General features: G+C 45.8%; 3 protein-coding genes across 3 annotated transcripts; all 3 read left to right on the top strand.

Moving 5' to 3' along the window:
• The first annotated feature begins 1,749 nt into the window (after nucleotides 1–1,749).
• On the top strand, nucleotides 1,750–3,802 carry LOC139370179 (uncharacterized). The gene is made up of 2 exons (XM_071109515.1): nucleotides 1,750–2,837; nucleotides 3,076–3,802. The coding sequence occupies exons 1-2, from the start codon at nucleotides 2,529–2,531 to the stop codon at nucleotides 3,433–3,435; spliced, it is 669 nt and encodes a 222-aa protein (XP_070965616.1). The 5' UTR covers nucleotides 1,750–2,528; the 3' UTR covers nucleotides 3,436–3,802.
• On the top strand, nucleotides 3,586–4,087 carry LOC139370430 (zinc finger protein 722-like). The gene is made up of 2 exons (XM_071109902.1): nucleotides 3,586–4,025; nucleotides 4,081–4,087. The coding sequence occupies exons 1-2, from the start codon at nucleotides 3,586–3,588 to the stop codon at nucleotides 4,085–4,087; spliced, it is 447 nt and encodes a 148-aa protein (XP_070966003.1).
• Nucleotides 4,088–12,028: 7,941 nt separating this feature from the next.
• Nucleotides 12,029–16,437, top strand: LOC139370070 (uncharacterized). Its single transcript, XM_071109383.1, has 2 exons — nucleotides 12,029–13,392; nucleotides 14,997–16,437. The coding sequence occupies exons 1-2, from the start codon at nucleotides 12,589–12,591 to the stop codon at nucleotides 16,203–16,205; spliced, it is 2,013 nt and encodes a 670-aa protein (XP_070965484.1). The 5' UTR covers nucleotides 12,029–12,588; the 3' UTR covers nucleotides 16,206–16,437.
• The last annotated feature ends 5,401 nt before the right edge of the window (nucleotides 16,438–21,838 follow it).

The raw sequence follows: 21,838 nt of genomic DNA, 5'->3' as shown, positions 1-21,838 counted from the left end.
GAGAAGAGGCAGAAAGATCAGAGCTGAAGAGCAACGGAGGAGAGAAGAGGCTGAGAGATCAGAGCTGAAGAGCAACGGAGGAGAGAAGAGGCAGAAAGATCAGAGCTGAAGAGCAACGGAGGAGAGAAGAGGCAGAAAGATCAGAGCTGAAGAGCAACGGAGGAGAGAAGGGGCAGAAAGATCAGAGCTGAAGAGCAACGGAGGAGAGAAGAGGCTGAGAGATCAGAGCTGAAGAGCAACGGAGGAGAGAAGAGGCAGAAAGAACAGAGCTGAAGAGCAACGGAGGAGAGAAGAGGCAGAGAGAGGTGAAGGTGAAGAGCAAAGAAAGACAATATTTTACAACATACATTTTCTGCCTTACAGGAGGCAAAACAAATTTGGACATAAAATATCTAGCACAACAAGCTACATTAAGTTGTCTCTTCAAACAGTAGCTACGTGTATTACTATGTGGTTATGGTTTTAGGTGCAGATAATTCATTTGCAGACAGTATATGCACAGATAAAGAGAAAATCCATAAGAATTGGGTCTATAAGAATATCTCTAATAGAGCATATTGTAGTATGGAAATGGAATGAAATGTCTTCATCCGCTCCGCTAGGTGGCAGCACTGAGAATGTGGAGATCTTGGAACAAAATCAGCAACAGTAGTCACTACTTCCCATGCGCTGTGGATACATGTGGTATTATTTATCTTGGAATACAACAGTGTTTCTTGCAAACGGGGATTGCAATTATTTATCTGAAATTAAATGTACAGGCTTCTCAGTAAATCGACTCGTACCAGCCATGACCACTGCAGATTGTTGCCTCCGTCCCTGCAGGTAGATAGATGTCTGTTGCAGTAGTAGACCAGAGCTAGCTGACCAAGCATCATCGATTAGCTAGCTACTGAATAACTACAGTAGCTTTCGCTTTCCACAATGCAAGCTATCAAATAAACTTCAAATAAGCTATCAAATAATCAATGCGGTATTTATCCAAAAGTAACTTTAGATACGGATTCGTTTTGCACCAACAGAATGCATTTGATGGACTCTTACAGCAACATGTAATTAGTGTTGTATTTCACCATGAAGTTCTATTTAACCTGGAGTTATCTTGTGGATTTTTAGTTTAGGGATGTTAAAAGTAATTTAAAAAAAAACGGTCTTAGATACCAATAATTGTTTATTTAAAGATGCAATATGTAACTTTTTGGGCTACCGACCAAATTCACATAGAAATGTAAGTTATAGATCTGTCATTCTCATTGAAAGCAAGTCTTAGAAGCGGTTGATCTGTTCTGTGTGTACTATTTCTATGCTTCCTGTTCATAAAATGTGTTTTGTGTTTTATGCATCTTTTACTTTCAGTTTTGTACACCAGCTTCAGACAGCTGAAAATACTATACTAGTTATGGAAAATATATTTCACAGCGGTTTAGGCTACAATGATTCTCTACACTATACATGCTGGTTTTGTCAAACTGAAAGTAGGTGAACTATTCCAACATTATCAACCAGGAAATGGCGGAGGGATTCCTGCATAGGGCATCTTTACTATATTAATATATCTACTTTGGAGAGATGATACTATTCGTTTCCATTATTCTTATTCTGGTCAATTCTATTTTGGGGGGGGGTTGATATGCCTCTTTTCTTACTTTGTAGGCTTAATTTTCTTAATTCTTATTGACTTTCTCTCCATTGTTTCTTACAGATGATGACCAGCTCAGTTTTTAAAGGAGAGGACAAGACATTCCCCACAGGGTTCAATCCTAGAGCTACAGGTCCCTAGAATGATGACCAGCTCAGTTTTTAAAGGAGAGGACAGGACATTCCCCACAGGGTTCAATCCTAGAGCTACAGGTCCCTAGAATGATGACCAGCTCAGTTTTTAAAGGAGAGGACAAGACATTCCCCACAGGGTTCAATCCTAGAGCTACAGGTCCCTAGAATGATGACCAGCTCAGTTTTTAAAGGAGAGGACAAGACATTCCCCACAGGGTTCAATCCTAGAGCTACAGGTCCCTAGAATGATGACCAGCTCAGTTTTTAAAGGAGAGGACAAGACATTCCCCACAGGGTTCAATCCTAGAGCTACAGGTCCCTAGAATGATGACCAGCTCAGTTTTTAAAGGAGAGGACAAGACATCCCCCACAGGGTTCCATCCTAGAGCTACAAGACCCTAGAATGATGACCAGCTCAGTTTTTAAAGGAGAGGACAAGACATTCCCCACAGGGTTCCATCCTAGAGCTACAAGACCCTGAGACATTAGTTTAACAGAACACGTTTCTCTGCCCAGATTGAGACTAGGGGTAATGTTCCCCTGCCCAGATTGAGACTAGGGGTAATGTTCACCTACTCAGATGTTACATTCATCAACCAATGGTTGCCTGCCACACCATCAACGGTGTTATAGACTGACAGATTGCTATAACATGATTTGGTTAGTTGATACAATGCCTGGATATGTATTTTAAGTAAGATCTGTCAGGCTTCAGCAACTTTTGACCAGAGAAACTCACCTTACATCAACTCAAAATGGCTGCTTTCGTTTCTTTACCTATCGTGAGACTCCACAGACTAACGAAGGATCAACTGTCTCTCGCTGCTCAGAAGAACAATAACAAACCAGGCAGAAAACCAACGAAGAAGAAAAACTCCACCACCACCAGAGGAAGGAAACAATCCACAGGAAAAGGAAACAACTCTGCTGACAGTGAAAGTGTTTCTAGCCAGGTATCATCGGCCCCTAAGTGGTGGGGTCGCCCTAAGGGAAGCCAAAACAAACCCAAGATAAGTCTACAACTCTCCAGCGCCATCTTGAGGCCTGACGAGGTAAAACAAGAGGTAGGTTTAAAGTTGTGGCTTTTAAATTAACATTGAATTGAGATCTTGTATCGCATTTGTATCTGTCTGTGTGAATGTTGCAGCTATATGTTTACTATATATATGTCTGTGTGAATGTTGCAGCTATATGTTTACTAGATATCTGTCTGTGCGAATGTTACAGTATATGTTTACTAGATATCTTGACTGGTTTGTATGTTTCCTCAGAGAAAAATAAAGGTATTCTAATTTAAACCAGGTGAAACAAGAGATGGACGAGCTGCCTGTCGGGACAAAAATTGAACACTGGTTGAACGCTGTGAAGCCAGAGAGCTACGACCCAGAGATGGGTAACACCAAGGGACCTCCTACAGAGAGCGACCCCAAGAGAGCTGCACATCACCTGGGTATCAAGGCAGAGGATGCCCCCCTGTACTTCCAAGATGGAAGGAGACGCCTGCGGTCGGCTACCAGCCAGCCGTTCAATCTGACTGCATTCCGGTCCGACCCAGAATGGCGGCCTCGCAACCAGAAGGTCTGCCGGTTTCCGTGCCCAGATTGTGGACGGAAGTTCTTCTTCAAAACCACGCTGGAGTTCCACTCCCGGATCCACACATAGTACCGGCCGTACTCCTGCGAGGTGTGCCACAAGACGTTCTCCCGGAAAGCCGGCTTGGACGAGCACCGACCAATACACGATGCGGAACGTCCTTTCGTCAGCCCCCAGTGCGGCAGGACCTTCACGTTCAAATCCAACCTGACCCCCCACATGCGTTTCCACAGTGATGCGCAGCCCTACGTCTGCCCCCAGTGCGGCCAAGGCTTCAAGATCTCCGCCCACCTGAAGCGCCACATGACGGCCCACAGTGGGTGTAAACTGTACGTGTGCCCGGAGTGTGGTCAGAGTTACATGAGTCTGAAGTATCACCGGCTGAGCCACACCGGCGAGCGCCCGCTGTCCTGTCCAGAGTGTCCCATGACCTTTGCCCGGCCACACACCCTTATGATCCACCGGCTGAAACACGTCGGGGAGACGCCGTTCTCTTGCCAGGACGTTGGGAACCAGTTCAAACAGCGGTGCAAGCTAAAAGACCACGTCAGAAGGAAACACACAGGGGAGAAACCTTACAAATGCTCTGAGTGCGACAAGTGCTTTGTCACTTCGGGGGCCCGTAATGCACACATGGTTGTCCACACCGGAGAGAAGCCGTACAAATGCATGGAGTGTGGTATTAGCTACAGTCAGAGTGGGAATCTAGCGCAGCACATGAGGAAACACACAGGGGAGAAATCATACAAATGCTCTGAGTGCGACAAGTGCTTTGTCAATTCTACGTTGCGTAAAGTGCACATGGTTGTCCACACAGGGGAGAAGCCGTACAAATGCACAAAGTGCTGTAGGAGATACAGTCAGAGTGGGCATCTAGCGCAACACGTGAGGAGACACACAGGGGAGAAGCCGTACAAATGCACGCAGTGCGGTAAGAGCTACAGTCAAACTGGCTCCCTGAAGAGGCACAGGTGTAAGAAGAAACCCAGGTGAGAGGAACCTCCAAATGCCTCCCTATTCCCTAATAAAGTGCACTAGGGCCCACAGGGCTCTGGTCAAAAGTAGTGCACTATATGCCATTTGGGACACCGTCCCGGTGTTCTCAGTGTCGGAACTGGAGAGCAATGGAGAGTCGATCCTTAAAATGAGTCCAGGTGAAAGGAACCAGGTTATAGGATTCTCCGGTGTTCTGAGTAGGGAAACTGGACTTTGTTTATACAGGACTTAAAAAAGGACCATCTGTGATTGGTACATTCATTTTGGGACTTTTTGGACACGTAGCCATTGATTCTTGAAAAATATAATGTATAACTGCCTCATGAATTTACTGCAGTTAAACTCTTACCCCAGTAGAACTGAAAATATAAGATCACCTGACCAGGGAAATCTCTAGGCCAATTCACTCTTCTATCAATTATTTAACCCTCAATGAAATCAACCACTTTCACTGTGATGAAATCTTACCTGATGCAGGGTGGCGCAGTGGTTAAGGGCGCTGTACTGCAGCGCCAGCTGTGCCATCAGAGTCCCTGGGTTCGCGCCCAGGCTCTGTCGTAACCGGCCAAGACCGGGAGGTCCGTGGGGCGACGCACAATTGGCCTAGCGTCGCCCGGGTTAGGGAGGGCTTGGTCAGTTAGGGAGGGCTGGGCGCAGTGTGCGCTAACCAAGGTGGCCAGGTGCACGGTGTTTCCTCCGGCGCATTGGTGCGGCTGGCTTCCGGGTTGGATGCGTGCTGTGTTAAGAAGCAGTGCGGCTTGGTTGGGTTGTGTATCGGAGGACGCATGACTTTCAACCTTCGTCTCTCCCGAGCCCGTACGGGAGTTGTAGCGATGAGACAAGATAGTAGCTACTACAACAATTGGATACCACAAAATTGGGGAGAAAAAAGGGGTAAAATTTAAATAAATAAAAAAACCTTACTTGTTGTTCAAGGGAGGTTTCCCAGACACAGATTAAGCCAGATCCTGGACTAAAAAGCAAGAGAATCTCCATTGAAATAGGGTTTTTATCCCAGGACTAGGCCCTACATAGGGAAGTTGTATTGAAACGGTCCTGCCCAAATGGTTAACTGATGAATCGAACGGCTCAATAAACGGAATTGTAATACTGTCTCCATAGTGGCAGCGTTGAGGCTGCTTCTGATTGGTAACATTGGGCAGGGTCAGAGTTCAGCAGGAAACACCATCATGGGCACCACTCTATGGTTGCCATGACCACAGATTGTGAGAGTTGGACTGGGCCAGCTGCTACTACCGCTAGAGGGTCAACCGGACGGGCCTCCCGCCACGTCGACCACACCCCGGGCCTCCCGCCACGTCGACCACACCCCGGGCCTCCCGCCACGTCGACCACACCCCGGGTCTTTCCGCCTCTCCAGGATCTCACACGTTCCTGCTGGTGATCAGGGGGTGAGGTTTGCAGAGGGATACCCTCATGAGGTGGATCCAGGAGAACTTTAGAGAAGTATTTAATGTACACCATGGTGCTGTTCACTGGGGGAGACCAGCTAGAGGGGAGACCAGCTAGAGGGGAGACCAGCTAAGGGGAGACCAGCTGGAGGGGAGACCAGCTGGAGGGGAGACCAGCTAGAGGGGAGACCAGCTAGAGGGGAGACCAGCTAGAGGGGAGACAAGCTAGAGGGGAGACCAGCTGGAGGGGAGACCATCTAGAGGGGAGACCATCTAGAGGGGAGACCAACTGGAGGGGAGACCAGCTAGAGGGGAGACCAGCTAGAGGGGAGACCAGCTAGAGGGGAGACCAGCTAGAGGGGATACCAGCTGGAGGGGAGACCAGCTAGAGGAGAAACCAGTGGAGGACCTACTGAAGGACAACAGTCAACTGCTACAACTAATCAGTACCTGCAGGGGCAGATATAATGTCTTCAACAACAAGGAGAAAGGTGACCACAGTCACTGAGCTGCTGGAGAAGAGAGAGGAGATGGTGGAAACCACTTCAATGTCAACACACTCAGTAATGGAGAAAGAAGGGTCTGGTGTGGTGGTCACCATGGTGATGTTAGTGGCAGTTGGAGCTGTGTTCAAATTGATGGTTGATGACTTATGGAGCAAAATACAAGATGGTGATGTGAAAATCAATACTATGACTACATTGAATTACAGAGCTTTGATCTAAGCTTTGGTTCGACTCATTGTTGACTTTTATTTACTCCCATTTTATGTGTGTGAATGATGGTCATATGTCATTAAGGAAATACATCATTGTCAAAACATTCTATATCATACATTGTTGTCACACATTTGTATGCCGAAGTCAAATTCTGTAACAAATCATGAAATAAATTGAGATTTTTTTAATGTAAACTAATTATTTAACAAATGAAAAGATCTACAGTGTACAAAACATTAAGAACACCTCTTTCCGTGACAGACTAACCAGGTGAAAGCTATGATCCCTTATTGATGTCACTTGTTAAACAGTTCAATCAGTGTAGATGAAGGGGAGGAGACAGGTTAAAGATGAAGGGGAGGAGTCAGGTTAAAGATGAAGGGGAGGAGTCGGGTTAAAGATGAAGGGGAGGAGTCAGGTTAAAGATGAAGGGGAGGAGTCAGGTTAAATATGAAGGGGAGGAGTCAGGTTAAAGATGAAGGGGAGGAGACAGGTTAAAGATGAAGGGGAGGAGTCAGGTTAAAGATGAAGGGGAGGAGTCAGGTTAAAGATGAAGGGGAGGAGTCAGGTTAAAGATGAAGGGGAGGAGTCAGGTTAAAGATGAAGGGGAGGAGACAGGTTAAAGAATGGGGTATGGTAGTGGGTGCCAGGCACACCGGTTTGTGTCAAGAACTGCAACAATGCTGGGTTTTTCCACGCTCAACAGTTTCCCCTGTGTATCAAGAATGTTCCACCACCCAAAGGACATCCAGCCAACTTGACACAACAGTAGGAAGCATTGGAGTCAACATGGACCAGCGTCTCTGGAGTCCGTGCCCAAATGAATTGAGGCTGTTCTGAGGGAAAAGTGGTGGCTGGTGGGGTTCAACTCAATATTAGGAAGGTGTCTGATGTTTCGTACACTCAGTTTATACTGTCTCTTTAAGGTTTATGTTAGAGGTAATGATTGTAGATCGTACACGCACAGATGAATAGGGGAAACCCATAAGAATCTATCTAATTGGTATTGTACATCTATTAAATGGAACGAAATGTCTAATTCCTCCGCTCCGCTAGGTGGCAGTAATGGTAATGTGGATGTCTTGACCAAGAAGAGCAGCAGAAGCAGTCACAACTTCCTTTGATCTGTCTGTTCAGGGTTGCCATGTTCGCAGTTTTGACATTTGGGCAACTTTGAAAATTATGTCACGGGTGAAAATGTATTGGTCACGGGTTGCGGGTTTTTGGGCTACTTCTAAGTTGCACCGCAGTCGCCATGGCATTTCTCTTAAAAAATAAACACTGGCTGTTGACAAACATTCAGTTGATATACATATGAATATTTTATCCAATGATTGAAATTAAGACCGATCCTCAGTAGCCCATCCCAGCAGGTTATTGGGAAACACAAGCACTTCTTACCTCAAATCGCCAAACTATTCATGTAGAATAAATGAGTATTAATTTGAACTAAGCAATACGCTAAATTGTTCAGTTTACATTTTGCCTCGTCTACTGTAGACTATCTATTAGCTGTAGGCCTATCAGGGGCTATAGGCTACATCTAAGCAAATACCTGCATCTAGGCAAACCATGGCGAAGTTGAATTACAATCATGACCCCAGATTTTAGTTTGTAGCCTTTGCTTATTAAAGTGACAAGGTAATCTCACAAATGGTCAATTTATAACAGTTTGTCATCTTAACATCTGGCTTCATACTAACAGCACAATTGACAGAAAATAGCCAAACATGCAGGGTTTTTTTTCCATCCAAGTGTTTCTCGCTCAGATTTGTAGATCCTCCGTCCCTGAACATTGTCCAACTTTCATCACTTAAACTCTGTGGATTGATCTATAGTTATGCACAAAAGTGATTTATTTACAATTATAACCCGAGTTCAAGCCCTGAATGCTGATTGGCTGAAAGCTGTGGTATATCAGACAACTTTTACGTCGGTAACCAGTTTATAATAGAAATAAGGCACCCTGGAGGTTTGTAGTATATGTCCAATAAGGTTGTATCCAGGCACTCTGCGTTGCTTCACGCATAACACATTTAGCATGTAGTTACGTCTATGTTCCTTGTTAATAGGATAATAACGTTATGGGAAAATGGTTTATTACAACTCATCTCTTGATGTGAAGAAAAAAATTGTCCTCGTTTCCAGGTCTTTTGCACAGGTTTTTCACATGACCTGGCAACCCTGTGTATGGATAACAGTGTTTATTACAAACAGGGATCGTAATTATTTCCCAGAGATAAATGTACTAGCTTGTCGGACCAACTCGGATCACTCATACCCGCTGAAGATTGCTGCCTCCATCTCTGCAGGTAGACTGTCCGTTTCTAGACTTGACAGTTAATGCAGTTGTTGTCTATCCAGGCTGGATCACATCCGGCCGTGATTGGGAGTCCCATAGGGCGGCGCACAATTGGCCCAGCGTCGTCCGGGTTTAGCCTGGGGTAGGCCGTCATTGTAAATAATAATTTGTTCTTAACTGACTTGCCTAGTTAGATTTTTTTTAAAAATAATTTAGGGCTTCCCTCGTGCCCCTTTTCACCTAATAACGTTAGCAGCTAGCTACTGTAGCTAGCTTCCGACCGGAACATAATCAAACCAAACCACGACCAACAACACATAGACTATACAGCTACAAGTAGCGAGTGGAGTTACAAATGAACTATACTAAACAAGTTAAATTTATTACCTGTGATCAAATATTTTTCACACACATGTTGCCTACTGTACTTGGGACACCTGCTCCCTGCATTTCCCACTCTCCAATGGCGAATAGACTGAAGGCACACAGGCTTTATTTCCTTGTTTGCGATCCGCAGGTCGGGATTTTTTATCTGGTTACATGTACATTGAACATGTTTTGTTATTGTTGTAAAATCGACAACGAAGATGGTGGTGAATGGGAAAGAATGATTGTGTCCCCCAATTTATGGGCGTGGTCGATGGTAATTTCTTATTATTACTTGAATATAGACTCGGACAGTTCTGCTCATACAATGAACACAAATATAAACGCAACAAACTGTTGGTCCCATGTTTAATTTGCTGAACTATTGTTTACATCACTGTTAGTAAGCATTTCTCCTTAGCCAATATAATCCATCCATTGGACAGGTCTGGCATATCAACAAGCTGATTATGATCATTACACAGGTACACCTTGTGCTGGGGGACAATAAAAGGCCACTCGAAAACATGCACTTATGTCACACAACACCACAGATGTCTCAAGTTTTGAGGGTACGTGCAATTGGTATGCTGACTGAAGGAATGTCCACCAGAGCTGTTGCCAGATAAGTTAATGTTCATTTATCTACCGTAAGCCACCTCCAACTTCACCTCAGAGAATTTGGCAGTAGGTCCAACCGGCCTCACTACCGCAGACCACATGTATGGCGTTTGAGTGGGCGAACGGTTTGCTGACGTCAACGTGGTGAAAAGTGCCCCATGGTGGCGGTGGGGTTATGGTATGGGCATAAGCTATGGACAACGAACACAATTGCATTTTATCGATTGCACAAAAATATCCTGAGATCCCGAGATCCTGAGGCCCATTTTTTTCAATTTTTTAAAATCTAATGTGACCAACAGATGCATATCTGTTTCCCCATATTTCAATTGACTGATTTCCTCATATTAACTGTAATTACGTATTTGGTAGTGAGTGGAAACACCAAGCAGATGCTTCACATGTATACATCCACTGAAATATCTGTCTCATTGTTCTTTCTGTGATACGAGTCATAAAACCCGGAAATGGTTCCAATCGTTTTTTTCACAATACATTTTTCCATCTGGGAATTTAGAACTACTTAATATAAGGTCAGTGTTTCGTGTAGGCTTACCCTGGCGTGACATTCTGATGACAACGGTCTCTCGGACAAGATAACTTTTATCAATAATTAGCATAGAACATTTTGGGGAGTAAATTGAGGTGAATATAGTGATAAAACTCCCTTGTCCAAGAGAGAATTACAAGGCATCAAAACGTCAGGCCAAGGTAAGCGTACACCAAACACACAATTCATTTGAATGTGAGAAATTAATGTCGGAAAAAACCATTGGAACCATTTCCGTGTTTTTATGGCCATTATGACACGTCCACCCACTGTGGCGGACGATTCCGAGCCCAACAAAAACATATTGCAACCTATGTGTTGTGATGATTGCATTGTTTCCTCTAGAACCTGTTAGGTCATATGCCTTGCCTCAATAAGAAGACAGTGGCAGAATATTCAACCACAACTTTGTTTCATCACAAAACCATTCACAAGTCCCTTTGTCATTATTGGGTATTGTGTGTAGATGGCTGAGGATTTTAGTATTTATTTTTTTCAATTTAGAGTAAGAATTTAATGTAACAAAATGGTGGACAATTCAAGGGGTTTGAATACTTTCCGAAGGCACTGTATGTACAGCAATAGTTGAATAAGATGTACTTGACTAGAATATACTGCACTTATGAAATGGGTAAAACAGTATGTAAACATTATTAAAGTGACCAGTGTTCCATGTCTTATGTACATAGGGCAGCAGCCTCTAAGGTGCAGGGATGAGTAATTGGGTGATAGTCAGCTAGTGACAGCGACTTAAGTTCAGGGCAGGATACTGGATAGAGAGAGGCCTGCTAGAGATGGCTATTTAAAAGTCTGATGGCCATGAGATAGAAGCTGTTTTTCAATCTTTCGGTCCCAGCTTTGATGCACCTGTATGGACCTCACCTTCTGGATAATAGCGGGGTGAACAGGCCTTGGATTCCCTTATTATGATTTTGTCAATTTGATTTTGTCTAGTTGATATTCTTCTTTATTCTTACATGTCTCTCCATTACTTCTTACAGATGATGACCAGCTCTGTCTTATACGGAGAAGAGAAGCCATCACAGTCACCCACATGGCACCAGCCTAGAGCTGTCTTATAAGGAGAAGACAAGCCATCACAGTCACCCACATGGCACCAGCCTAGAGCTGTCTTATACGGAGAAGAGAAGCCATCACAGTCACCCACATGGCACCAGTCTAGAGCTGTCTTATAAGGAGAAGACAAGCCATCACAGTCACCCACATGGCACCAGCCTAGAGCTGTCTAATAAGGAGAAGACAAGCCATCACAGTCACCCACATGGCACCAGCCTAGAGCTGTCTTATAAGGAGAAGACAAGCCATCACAGTCACCCACATGGCACCAGCCTAGAGCTGTCTAATAAGGAGAAGACAAGCCATCACAGTCACCCACATGGCACCAGCCTAGAGCTGTCTTATAAGGAGAAGACAAGCCATCACAGTCACCCACATGGCACCAGCCTAGAGCTGTCTTATAAGGAGAAGACAAGCCATCACAGTCACCCACATGGCACCAGCCTAGAGCTGTCTTATAAGGAGAAGACAAGCCATCACAGTTACCCACATGGCACCAGCCTAGAGCTGTCTTATAAGGAGAAGACAAGCCATCACAGTCACCCACATGGCACCAGCCTAGAGCTGTCTTATAAGGAGAAGACAAGCCATCACAGTCACCCACATGGCACCAGCCTAGAGCTGTCTTATAAGGAGAAGACAAGCCATCACAGTCACCCACATGGCACCAGCCTAGAGCTGTCTTATAAGGAGAAGACAAGCCATCACAGTTACCCACATGGCACCAGCCTAGAGCTGTCTTATAAGGAGAAGACAAGCCATCACAGTCACCCACATGGCACCAGCCTAGAGCTGTCTTATAAGGAGAAGACAAGCCATCACAGTTACCCACATGGCACCAGCCTAGAGCTGTCTTATAAGGAGAAGACAAGCCATCACAGTTACCCACATGGCACCAGCCTAGAGCTGTCTTATAAGGAGAAGACAAGCCATCACAGTTACCCACATGGCACTAGCCTAGAGCTGTCTTATAAGGAGAAGACAAGCCATCACAGTTACCCACATGGCACCAGCCTAGAGCTGTCTTATAAGGAGAAGACAAGCCATCACAGTTACCCACATGGCACCAGCCTAGAGCTGTCTTATAAGGAGAAGACAAGCCATCACAGTTACCCACATGGCACCAGCATAGTTTAACAGAACAAGTTTCTCTGCCCAGGTTAACTACATCAACTCAAAATGGAGGAAGGAGATTCTCTGCATAGCGTTAACCTGAATCAACTCAAGATGGAGGAAGGAGATTCTCTGCATAGCGTTAACCTGAATCAACTCAAGATGGAGGAAGGAGATTCTCTGCATAGCGTTAACCTGAATCAACTCAAGATGGAGGAAGGAGATTCTCTGCTTAGCGTTAACCTGAATCAACTCAAGATGGAGGAAGGAGATTCTCTGCATAGCGTTAATCTGAATCAACTCAAGATGGAGGAAGGAGATTCTCTGCATAGCGTTAACCTGAATCAACTCAAGATGGAGGAAGGAGATTCTCCCCATAGCGTTAATCTGAATCAACTCAAGATGGAGGAAGGAGATTCTCTGCATAGCGTTAACCTGAATCAACTCAAGATGGAGGAAGGAGATTCTCTGCATAGCGTTAATCTGAATCAACTCAAGATGGAGGAAGGAGATTCTCTGCATAGCGTTAACCTGAATCAACTCAAGATGTCCGCTGCTGTTTCTTTACCCATCTTGAGACTCCACAGACTGACAAAGGATCAACTGTCTCTCTGTGCTCCCAGACTTAACCAGAACAACCCGAAGAACAACAAACCAGGTAGAAAACCAACGAAGAAGAAAAACACCACCAGCAGAGGAAAGAAACAATCCACAGGAAATGGACACAACTCTGCTGACAACAAAAGTGTTTCTAGCCAGGTATCACTAGTGTCTAGACATCAGCACTGTCTGAAGGGAAGCAAAAATAAACCCAAGATCATTCTCAAATTTTCCCGCTCCATCTTGAGGCCTGACGCAGCAAAACAAGAGGTAGGTTTAAACTTGTAGCTTTTAAATTAAAATGTAATTGAGATCTTTTATACCATTTGTATCTGTGTGAATGTTGCAGCTACAGTTAATTCGGAAAGTATTCTGACCCCTTGACTTTTTCCACATAAAAAATGTTTATCAATCTACACACGATACCCCATAATGACAAAGCAAAACAGGTTTTTAGAAATGTTTACAAAGTATTCAGAACCTTTGATATGAGACTCAAAATTGTGCTCAGGTCCATTCTGTTTCCATTGATCATCCTTGATATGTTTCTACAACTTGATTGGAGTCCATCTGTGGTAAATTCAATTGATTGGACATGATTTGGAAAGGCACACACCTGTCTATATAAGGTCCCACAGTTCACAGTGCATGTCAGAGATAAAACCAAGCCATGAGGTCGAAGGAATTGTCCGTAGAGCTCCGAGACAGGATTGTGTCGAGGCACCGATCTGAGGAAGGGTACCAAAAAAATTCTGCAGCATTGAAGGTCCCCAAGAACACAGGTCGAAGGATTTTTTAAGTGAAAGAAGTTTGGAACCACCAAGAGTCCTGACCAAGAAGCCGATGGTCACTCGGACAGAGCTCCAGAGTTCCTCTGTGGAGATGGTTGTCCTCCTGGAAGGTTCGTCCGTCTCTGCAGCACTCCACGAACCAAGCCTTTATGGCAGAGAGGCCAGATGGAAGCCACTCCTCAGTAAAAGGCACATGACAGCCTGCTTGGAGTTTGCCAAAAGGCACCTAAAGGACTCTGACCATGAGAAACAAGATTCTCTGGCATTCCCTGAATGCCAAGCGTCACGTCTGGAGGAAATCTGGCACCATCTCTACTGTGAAGCATGGTGGTGGCAGCATCATACTGTGGGGATGCTTTTCAACGGCAGGGACTGGGAGACTAGTCAGGATCGAGGCAAAGATGAACAGAGCAAAGTACAGAGAGATCCTTGATGAAAACCTGCTCCAGAGCACTCAGGACCTCAGACTGGGGCAAAGGTTCACCTTCCAACAGGAAAACCACACTAAGCACACAGCCAAGACAACGCAGGCGTGGCTTCGGGACAAGTTTCTGAATGACCTTGAGTGGCCCTGCTAGAGCCCGGACTTGAACCCGATTGAACATCTCTGGAGAGACCTGAAAACAACTGTGAAGCAACACTCCCCATCCAACTTGACAGAGCTGGAGAGGATCTGCAGAGAAGAAATGGGGAGAAATTCCCCAAATGCAGGTGTCAAGCTTGTAGCGTCATACCCAAGAAGACTCAAGGCTGTAATCACTGCCAAAGGTTCCAAAGGCGCTTCAATAAAGTACTGAGTAAAGGATCTGAATACTTACGGAAATGTGATAGTTTTTTACTTTTTAATACATTTACAAACAAACATTTTTTAAACTGTTTTTGCGTTGTCATTATTGGGTATTGTTTATAGATTGAGGGGTCCCCCAAATCAATTTTAGAACGAGGCTAATGTAAGATTGAGGAAAAAGTCAAGGGGTCTGAATACTTTCCGAGTGTACTGTATATATTTACTAGATATCTTGACGTATCTTACTATCACTGAAGTTTCCTCTGGGAAAATAAAGATATTTTATTCTAAACCAGGTGAAACAAGAGATGGACGAGCTGCCTGTCGGGACAAGAAGTGATGAACACTGGTTGAACTCTGTGAAGCCAGAGAGCTACGACCCAGACATGGGTAACACCAGGGGACCTACAGAGAGCGACCCCAGGACAGATGCACATCACTCGGGTATGAAGATGAAGGATGCCCCCCTGTACCACCAGGATGGAGGGAGGCAGCTGCAGTCGTCTACCGTTCAGCCATTCAATCCGGCTGCGTTGCGGTCTGACCTGGAATGTTGGCCTCGCAACCAGAAGGTCCCCAGGTTCCCGTGTCCAGACTGCGGCCAGAAGTTCTTCTCCAAAATTCAGTTTAAGTTTCATTCCCGGAGCCACACACAGTACCGGCCGCACTCCTGTGAGGTGTGCCATAAAACCTTCTCCCGGAAAGGCAGTCTAGACGAGCACCGACCAATCCATGAGGTGGAGCGCCCCTTCGCCTGCCTCCAATGTGGCAGAACCTTCACGTTCAAATCCAACCTGACCCGGCACATGCGGTTCCACAGCGACGCACGGCCCTACGTCTGCCCCCAGTGCGGCCAAAGCTTCAAAATCTCCGACCACCTGAAGAGCCACATGACGGCCCACAGCGGGAATAAACCGTACTTGTGCCCGGAGTGTGGCCAGAGTTTTGTCCGTTACATTAGTCTGAAGTATCACCGGCTGAGCCACACCGGCGAGCGCCCGCTGTCCTGCCCAGAGTGTCCCATGACCTTTGCCCGGCCGCACACCCTTATGATCCACCGGCGACAGCACACCGGGGAGACGCCGTTCTCTTGCCAGGACTGTGGGAAGCAGTTCAAACAGGGGTACCAATTGAAAGACCACGTTACAATGAAACACACAGGGGAGAAACCATACAAATGCTCCGAGTGTGACAAGTGCTTCATCACTTCGGCGTCTCGTAAAGTGCACATGGTTGTCCACACAGGAGAGAAGCCGTACAAATGCACAGAGTGCTGTAGGAGATACAGTCAGAGTGGGCATCTAGCACAGCACATGAGGAGACACACGGGGGAGAAACCATACAAATGCTCCGAGTGTGACAAGTGCTTCATCACTTCGGCGTCTCGTAAAGTGCACATGGTTGTCCACACAGGAGAGAAGCCGTACAAATGCACAGAGTGCTGTAGGAGCTACAGTCAGAGTGGGTCCCTGAAGAGGCACAAGTGTGAGCAGCAAACCAGGTGAGAGGAACCTCGGGGCTACGCCCCAAATGGCACCCTATTCTCTACTAGTGCACTAGGGCCCATAGGATTCTGGTCAAAAGTAGAGCACTGAATAGGGTGCCATTTGGCACACAGGCCCAGTGTTCTGAGTGTAGGAACTGGAGAGAACTGGAAAGCGGGTCCTTAAAGCAGTACAGCTGGAAGCAGCCACGTAGGTGAGAGGGTTCTCAGGTGTTTTGACGAGGGGAACTGGACTTTGTTCATACAGACACCTAGCTGCGTTCCCTATTCCCTAAATATGGTGCACTACTTGATGACCAAATAAACCTACAGCTCTGATCAAAAGTAGTGTTGTTTCCCCCTCCCTGTGATACTGTTCCCCCCCTCCCCGTGTTACTGTTCCCCCCTCCCCGTGTTACTGTTCCCCTCCCCGTGTTACTGTTCCCCTCCCCGTGTTACTGTTCCCCCCCTCCCCGTGTTACTGTTCCCCTCCCCGTGTTACTGTTCCCCTCCCCGTGTTACTGTTCCCCCCCTCCCCGTGTTACTGTTCCCCTCCCGTGTTACTGTTCCCCCCCTCCCCGTGTTACTGTTCCCCCCCTCCCCGTGTTACTGTTCCCCCCCTCCCCGTGTTACGGTTCCCCCCTCCCCGTGTTACTGTTCCCCCCTCCCCGTGTTACTGTTCCCCCCTCCCCGTGTTACTGTCCCCCCCTCCCCGTGTTACTGTCCCCCCCTCCCCGTGTTACTGTTCCCCCCTCCCCATGTTACTGTCCCCCCTTCCCGTGTTACTGTTCCCCCCTCCCCGTGTTACTGTTCCCCCCTCCCCTTGTTACTGTTCCCCCCTCCCCTTGTTACTGTTCCCCCCTCCCCTTGTTACTGTTCCCCCCTCCCCTTGTTACTGTTCCCCCCTCCCCTTGTTACTGTTCCCCCCTCCCCGTGTTACTGTGCCCCCCTCCCCGTATTACTGTTCCCCCCTCCCCTTGTTACTGTTCCCCCCCCCGTGTTACTGTTCCCCCCTCCCTGTGTTAATGTCCCCCCCTCCCTGTGTTACTGTTCCCCCCTCCCCCTGTTACTGTTCCCCCCTCCCCATGTTACTGTTCCCCCCTCCCTGTGTTACTGTTTCTCTTCCTCTCTTTGCAGAACAAAAATGTAGTGCACTATACAGGAAATAGGATGCCATTTCAAACACACCCCTCTGTTTTGTAAAAGCTACCAAGCATTCATTGTTCCTCTGAAGTCTAAAAGAGAATCACCTTGTCCCTTATTTGCAACACTTCCAGGTGATATTGTTGTGACGAAAAGCCTACTTGTCTTAGGGCCTGCCTTCTGTGAGTCTCCCTATAAATTAGAGGACTTACTAAACATAAATGAGATCAACTTCTCCAAGGCGAGGCCACGCCAAGTTGGACGAAGGATCTAATCTCCTTGGAAACCAAAACACAGATCGAGGAAGCCTTATCCAACTCCGACAGAAGAGTTTCCAGAGAGGAGGAGCTCACTGTTGTTCATTCAAGACCACGGACTGAGTTCGCAATACATCCTGCGGGGTTAGAGAAATAATTACATTAACTCTCAGACTTTATGCCTACTTTCCTGGACTGATAACTACACTGAACAAAAATATAAATGCAACATGTAAAGTGTTGGTCCCATGTTTCATTTGCTTAGATAAAAGATCCCATTATTCCTATACACACAAAATGCTTATTTCTCTCAAATGTTGTGCTCAAATTTGTTTACCTCCCTGTTAGTGAACATTTCTCCTTTGCCACGATAATCCATCCACCTGACAGGTGTGGCATATCAAGAAGCTGATTAAACTGCACAATCATTACACAGGTGCACCTTGTGCTGGGGAAAAATAAAAGGCCACTCGAAAACATGCACTTTTGTTCCCACAATACAGATGTCTCAAGTTTTTGAAGGCTTGTGCAATCCACATGCTGACTGCAGGAATATCCATCAGAGCTTTTGCCAGATAATTGAATGTTAATTTCTCTACCATAAGCCACCTCCAATGGCATTTTAGAGAATTTTACAGTACGCACAACCAGCCTCACAACCGCAGACCACGTGTATGGCATTATGTGGGCGAGCGGGTTTGCTGATGTCGACGTTGACAGACTGCCCCGTGGTGGCGGTGGGGTTCTGATATGAGCAGGCAAGCTGTGGACAACGAACACAATTGCATTTATTTGAATGCACAGATATACCGTGATGAGATCCTGACGCCCATTTTCATTCCATTTATCTGTCACCATCACCTCCTGTCTCAGCATGTTAATGCACAGCCTTATGTCGCAAGGATCTGTACACAAGTCCTGGAAGCTGAACATTTCCCAGTTCTTCCATAGCCTGCATACTCACCAGACATGTCACCCATTGAGCATGTTTGGGATGCTCTGGATCGACCGTGTCCGACAGCCTGTTTCAGTTTCCGCCAATATCCAGCAACTTCGCAGAGCCATTGAAGAGAAGTGGGACAACATTCCACAGGCCACAATCAACATTCCACAATTAACATTCCACAGGCCACAATCAACATTCCACAGGCCACAATCAACAGCCTGATCAACTCTATGTGAAGGAGATGTTTCACGCTGCAGGAGGCAAATAATGGTCACACCAGAGACTGTTTCTCATCCATCCAGGCCCCTACCTTTTTTTAAGGTATCTATTCCCAATCATGTGAAATCCATTTATTTCAATTGACTGATTTCCTTATATGAACTGTCACTCAGTAAAATATTTGAAATTGTTGCATGTTGCGTTTTATATTTTCGTTCAGTAAAAGAACCAAGAGAGGAAGATGTGAGGTGTCACTCCTTTGGCTGTGAGCTATTTCCAGCCCCCTGGCCTCAGCTCCACGAGAAAGAGAGACCACCATCCTCCAAGCACTTATCCCATCCTGACGGAAACCCACTGAGAGTCAGCATCGACATACAATGAATGTCCCTGTTGCATTATTCCTGTTCTATGAAAGTGGCGTTGTGTGTGTAAGACGGCAGGTCTAATTTACCAACCCATGATCCATACTGTCTCTGCACTGTCCACATTCAGATGTGATCTGATAGCCTGGTCCCACTGGAGATTTCTGGGTGACAAAACAAGCATTTCACGGTTGTGAAGGCATGTGTTGGTGGGGCCTCTCATATTTCCCTCTCAATTGATAAGACTATCTCGTCCTCAAAAGTCTTGTGAATGTATGTGCTGTTGTATTTGCTGAGTTGGGTACGGAAGTTAATTGACCTGTGGAGATGATCCCCTAGACAACTGTGCTGTATCTTGTATACCTTGCCTCTAGATCGTATCTGTTAACTATTGAATTTTCCAACTTATTTAGTCTAGTAAATAAAACCTTGAATGAATTATTTGTGGCATTGAGTTAATTTGCAAGACATTGGGTTCTTGGACGTTTTAGAGCTCGACAACCGTTCAGAATGAGAACATAATCAATTGACTGTTGATTAACACTGTTGTTGATAGAGGATTAGATGGTATACCGGTTAATGATAACTACTGATCGAGTTAATTAAATCTCTATATTAAAACCCTTAATGGTGCCCCTCTTAGATTAATTTGGATAGGACTACCAAATGAGTTAAATAAATGAGATAAAATAATCTTGAATATCCATAGCCAGAAGTCACAACAGTTGCCGAGGTCGGAGGGGCAGACAGCAAGGTTTATGCAAACCCCCACTGTTGCAAACCAAATGCTGGGCTAGAAGCAAAGGGAAATAATGTCTTGGTGCTTTTTCTCCAAGTGGAGATGAAGTTTATGAATGGCCTGGCTGGACTGATGGGAGGGGACAGTGGATACGTGTCTTCCATACTCTTATCACCTTTGGACCCTTAATCAATAGTCTTGTTGTGATAAGGACCAATGAATAACAAATGGTTCAACTGCACTTACGACACCTGAAGGAGCGTCCGTATATATTGTTCGATTGGAGAGATTCTACATTAAAATCGAAGAAACCCACAGAAAAAAGGTCAGAAAATATCTTGAAACTAAACAGGAAGTTACCAACATATACTATGCCACAGGAGGTTGGTGGCACCTTAATTCGGGAGGACGGGCTCGTGGTAATGGCTGGAGCTGAATCAATGGAATGGTATCCAATACATAAAATACATGGTTTGATGCCATTCCATTTGTTCTGTTCCATTATCATTATGAGCCGTCCTCCCCTCAGCATTATCATTATGAGCCGTCCTCCCCCCAGCATTATCATTATGAGCCGTCCTCCCCTCAGCAGCCTCCACTGGACTATGGGTACAAATCACATTTTATCCACCCGTGTTGAGGACCACCGTGGCAGGTGTGTTGTTGCCTACCCTCACCACCTGGGGGCGGCCCATCAGGAAGTCCAGTTGTTGAGGGAGGTTTTCAGTCCCAGGGCCCTTAGCTTAGTGATGAGCTTGGAGGGCACTATGGTGTTGAACGCTGAGCTGTGGTCAATGAACAGCATTCTCATGTAGGTGTTCCTTTTGTCCAGGTGGAAAGGACAGTGTGGCGCGCAGTAGAGATCATTTGTGGATCTGTTGAGGTGGTATCTGAGTTGAAGTGGGTCCAAAGTGTCTTGGATGATGGTGTTGATGTGAGCCATGACAAGCCTTTCAAAACATGTCATGGCTACAGATGTGAATGCTACTGGGCAATAGTCATTTAGGTTACCTTTTTTGGGCATAGGGACTATGGTGGTTTGCCTGAAACATGTAGGTATTTCAGACTGGGTCAGAGAGAGGTTGAAAGTTAAGATACTTGCAAGCGGCGTGCTCTGAGTACATGCCCTTGTAATCCTTCTGGCCTTGTGAATGTTAATCTGTTTAAAGGTCTTACTCACATCAGCTACGGATGTGATCAAACAGTCGTTCCGAACAGCTGTTGTTCTCAAGCATGGTTCAGTATTGCTTGCCTTGCTTGAAGTGAGCATAGAAGGCATTTAGCTCGTCTGGTCGGCTCGCGTCACTGGGCAGCTTACGGCTGGGTTTCCCTTTATAATCCGAGATAGTTTGTAAACCCTGCCACATCCGACGAGCATCAAAGCTGGTGTAGCAGGATTCCATCTTAATCCTGCATTGACGTTTGTCTGTTTGATGGTTTGTCGGAGGACATAGCGGATTTTCTTATAATAGTCTGGGTTAGTGTCCCACTTCTTGAAAGCGGGAGCTGTGGTTTATAGCTCAGTGTGGATGTTGCTTGTAATCCAGGGCTTCTGGTTGAAATATGTACCTGTACGGTCACTGTGAGGACAACGTTGTCGATGCACTTGTTAATGAAGTCCTTGACTGATGTGGTTAACTCCTCCATGTTATTGGATGAATCCCGGAACATATTCCAGTCTGTGCTAGTGAAACAGTCCTGTAGCTTAGCATCCGCTTGATCTGACCCCTTCTGCATTGAGCGTATCACTGGTACTTCCTGTTTGAGTTTTTGCCTGTGAGCAGGATTCAGGAAGATAAGAGTTATAGTCATATTTGCCGAAAGGAGGGCGAGGGAGAGCTTTGCATTTGTCTCTGTGTAAAGGTCGTCTAGAGTTTTTTTTCTCTTCTAGTTGAACACGTGCCATGCTGTTAGAAAATAGGTTAAACTAATTTCAGTTTTCCTGTATTATAACAAAGTAATATGACTTGTTTGACTTGAGGTACTGGG

Source organism: Oncorhynchus clarkii, chromosome 17, assembly GCF_045791955.1.
Source record: "Oncorhynchus clarkii lewisi isolate Uvic-CL-2024 chromosome 17, UVic_Ocla_1.0, whole genome shotgun sequence".
NCBI lineage: Eukaryota > Metazoa > Chordata > Actinopteri > Salmoniformes > Salmonidae > Oncorhynchus > Oncorhynchus clarkii.
This window is presented reverse-complemented; position numbering and strand designations above follow the sequence as displayed.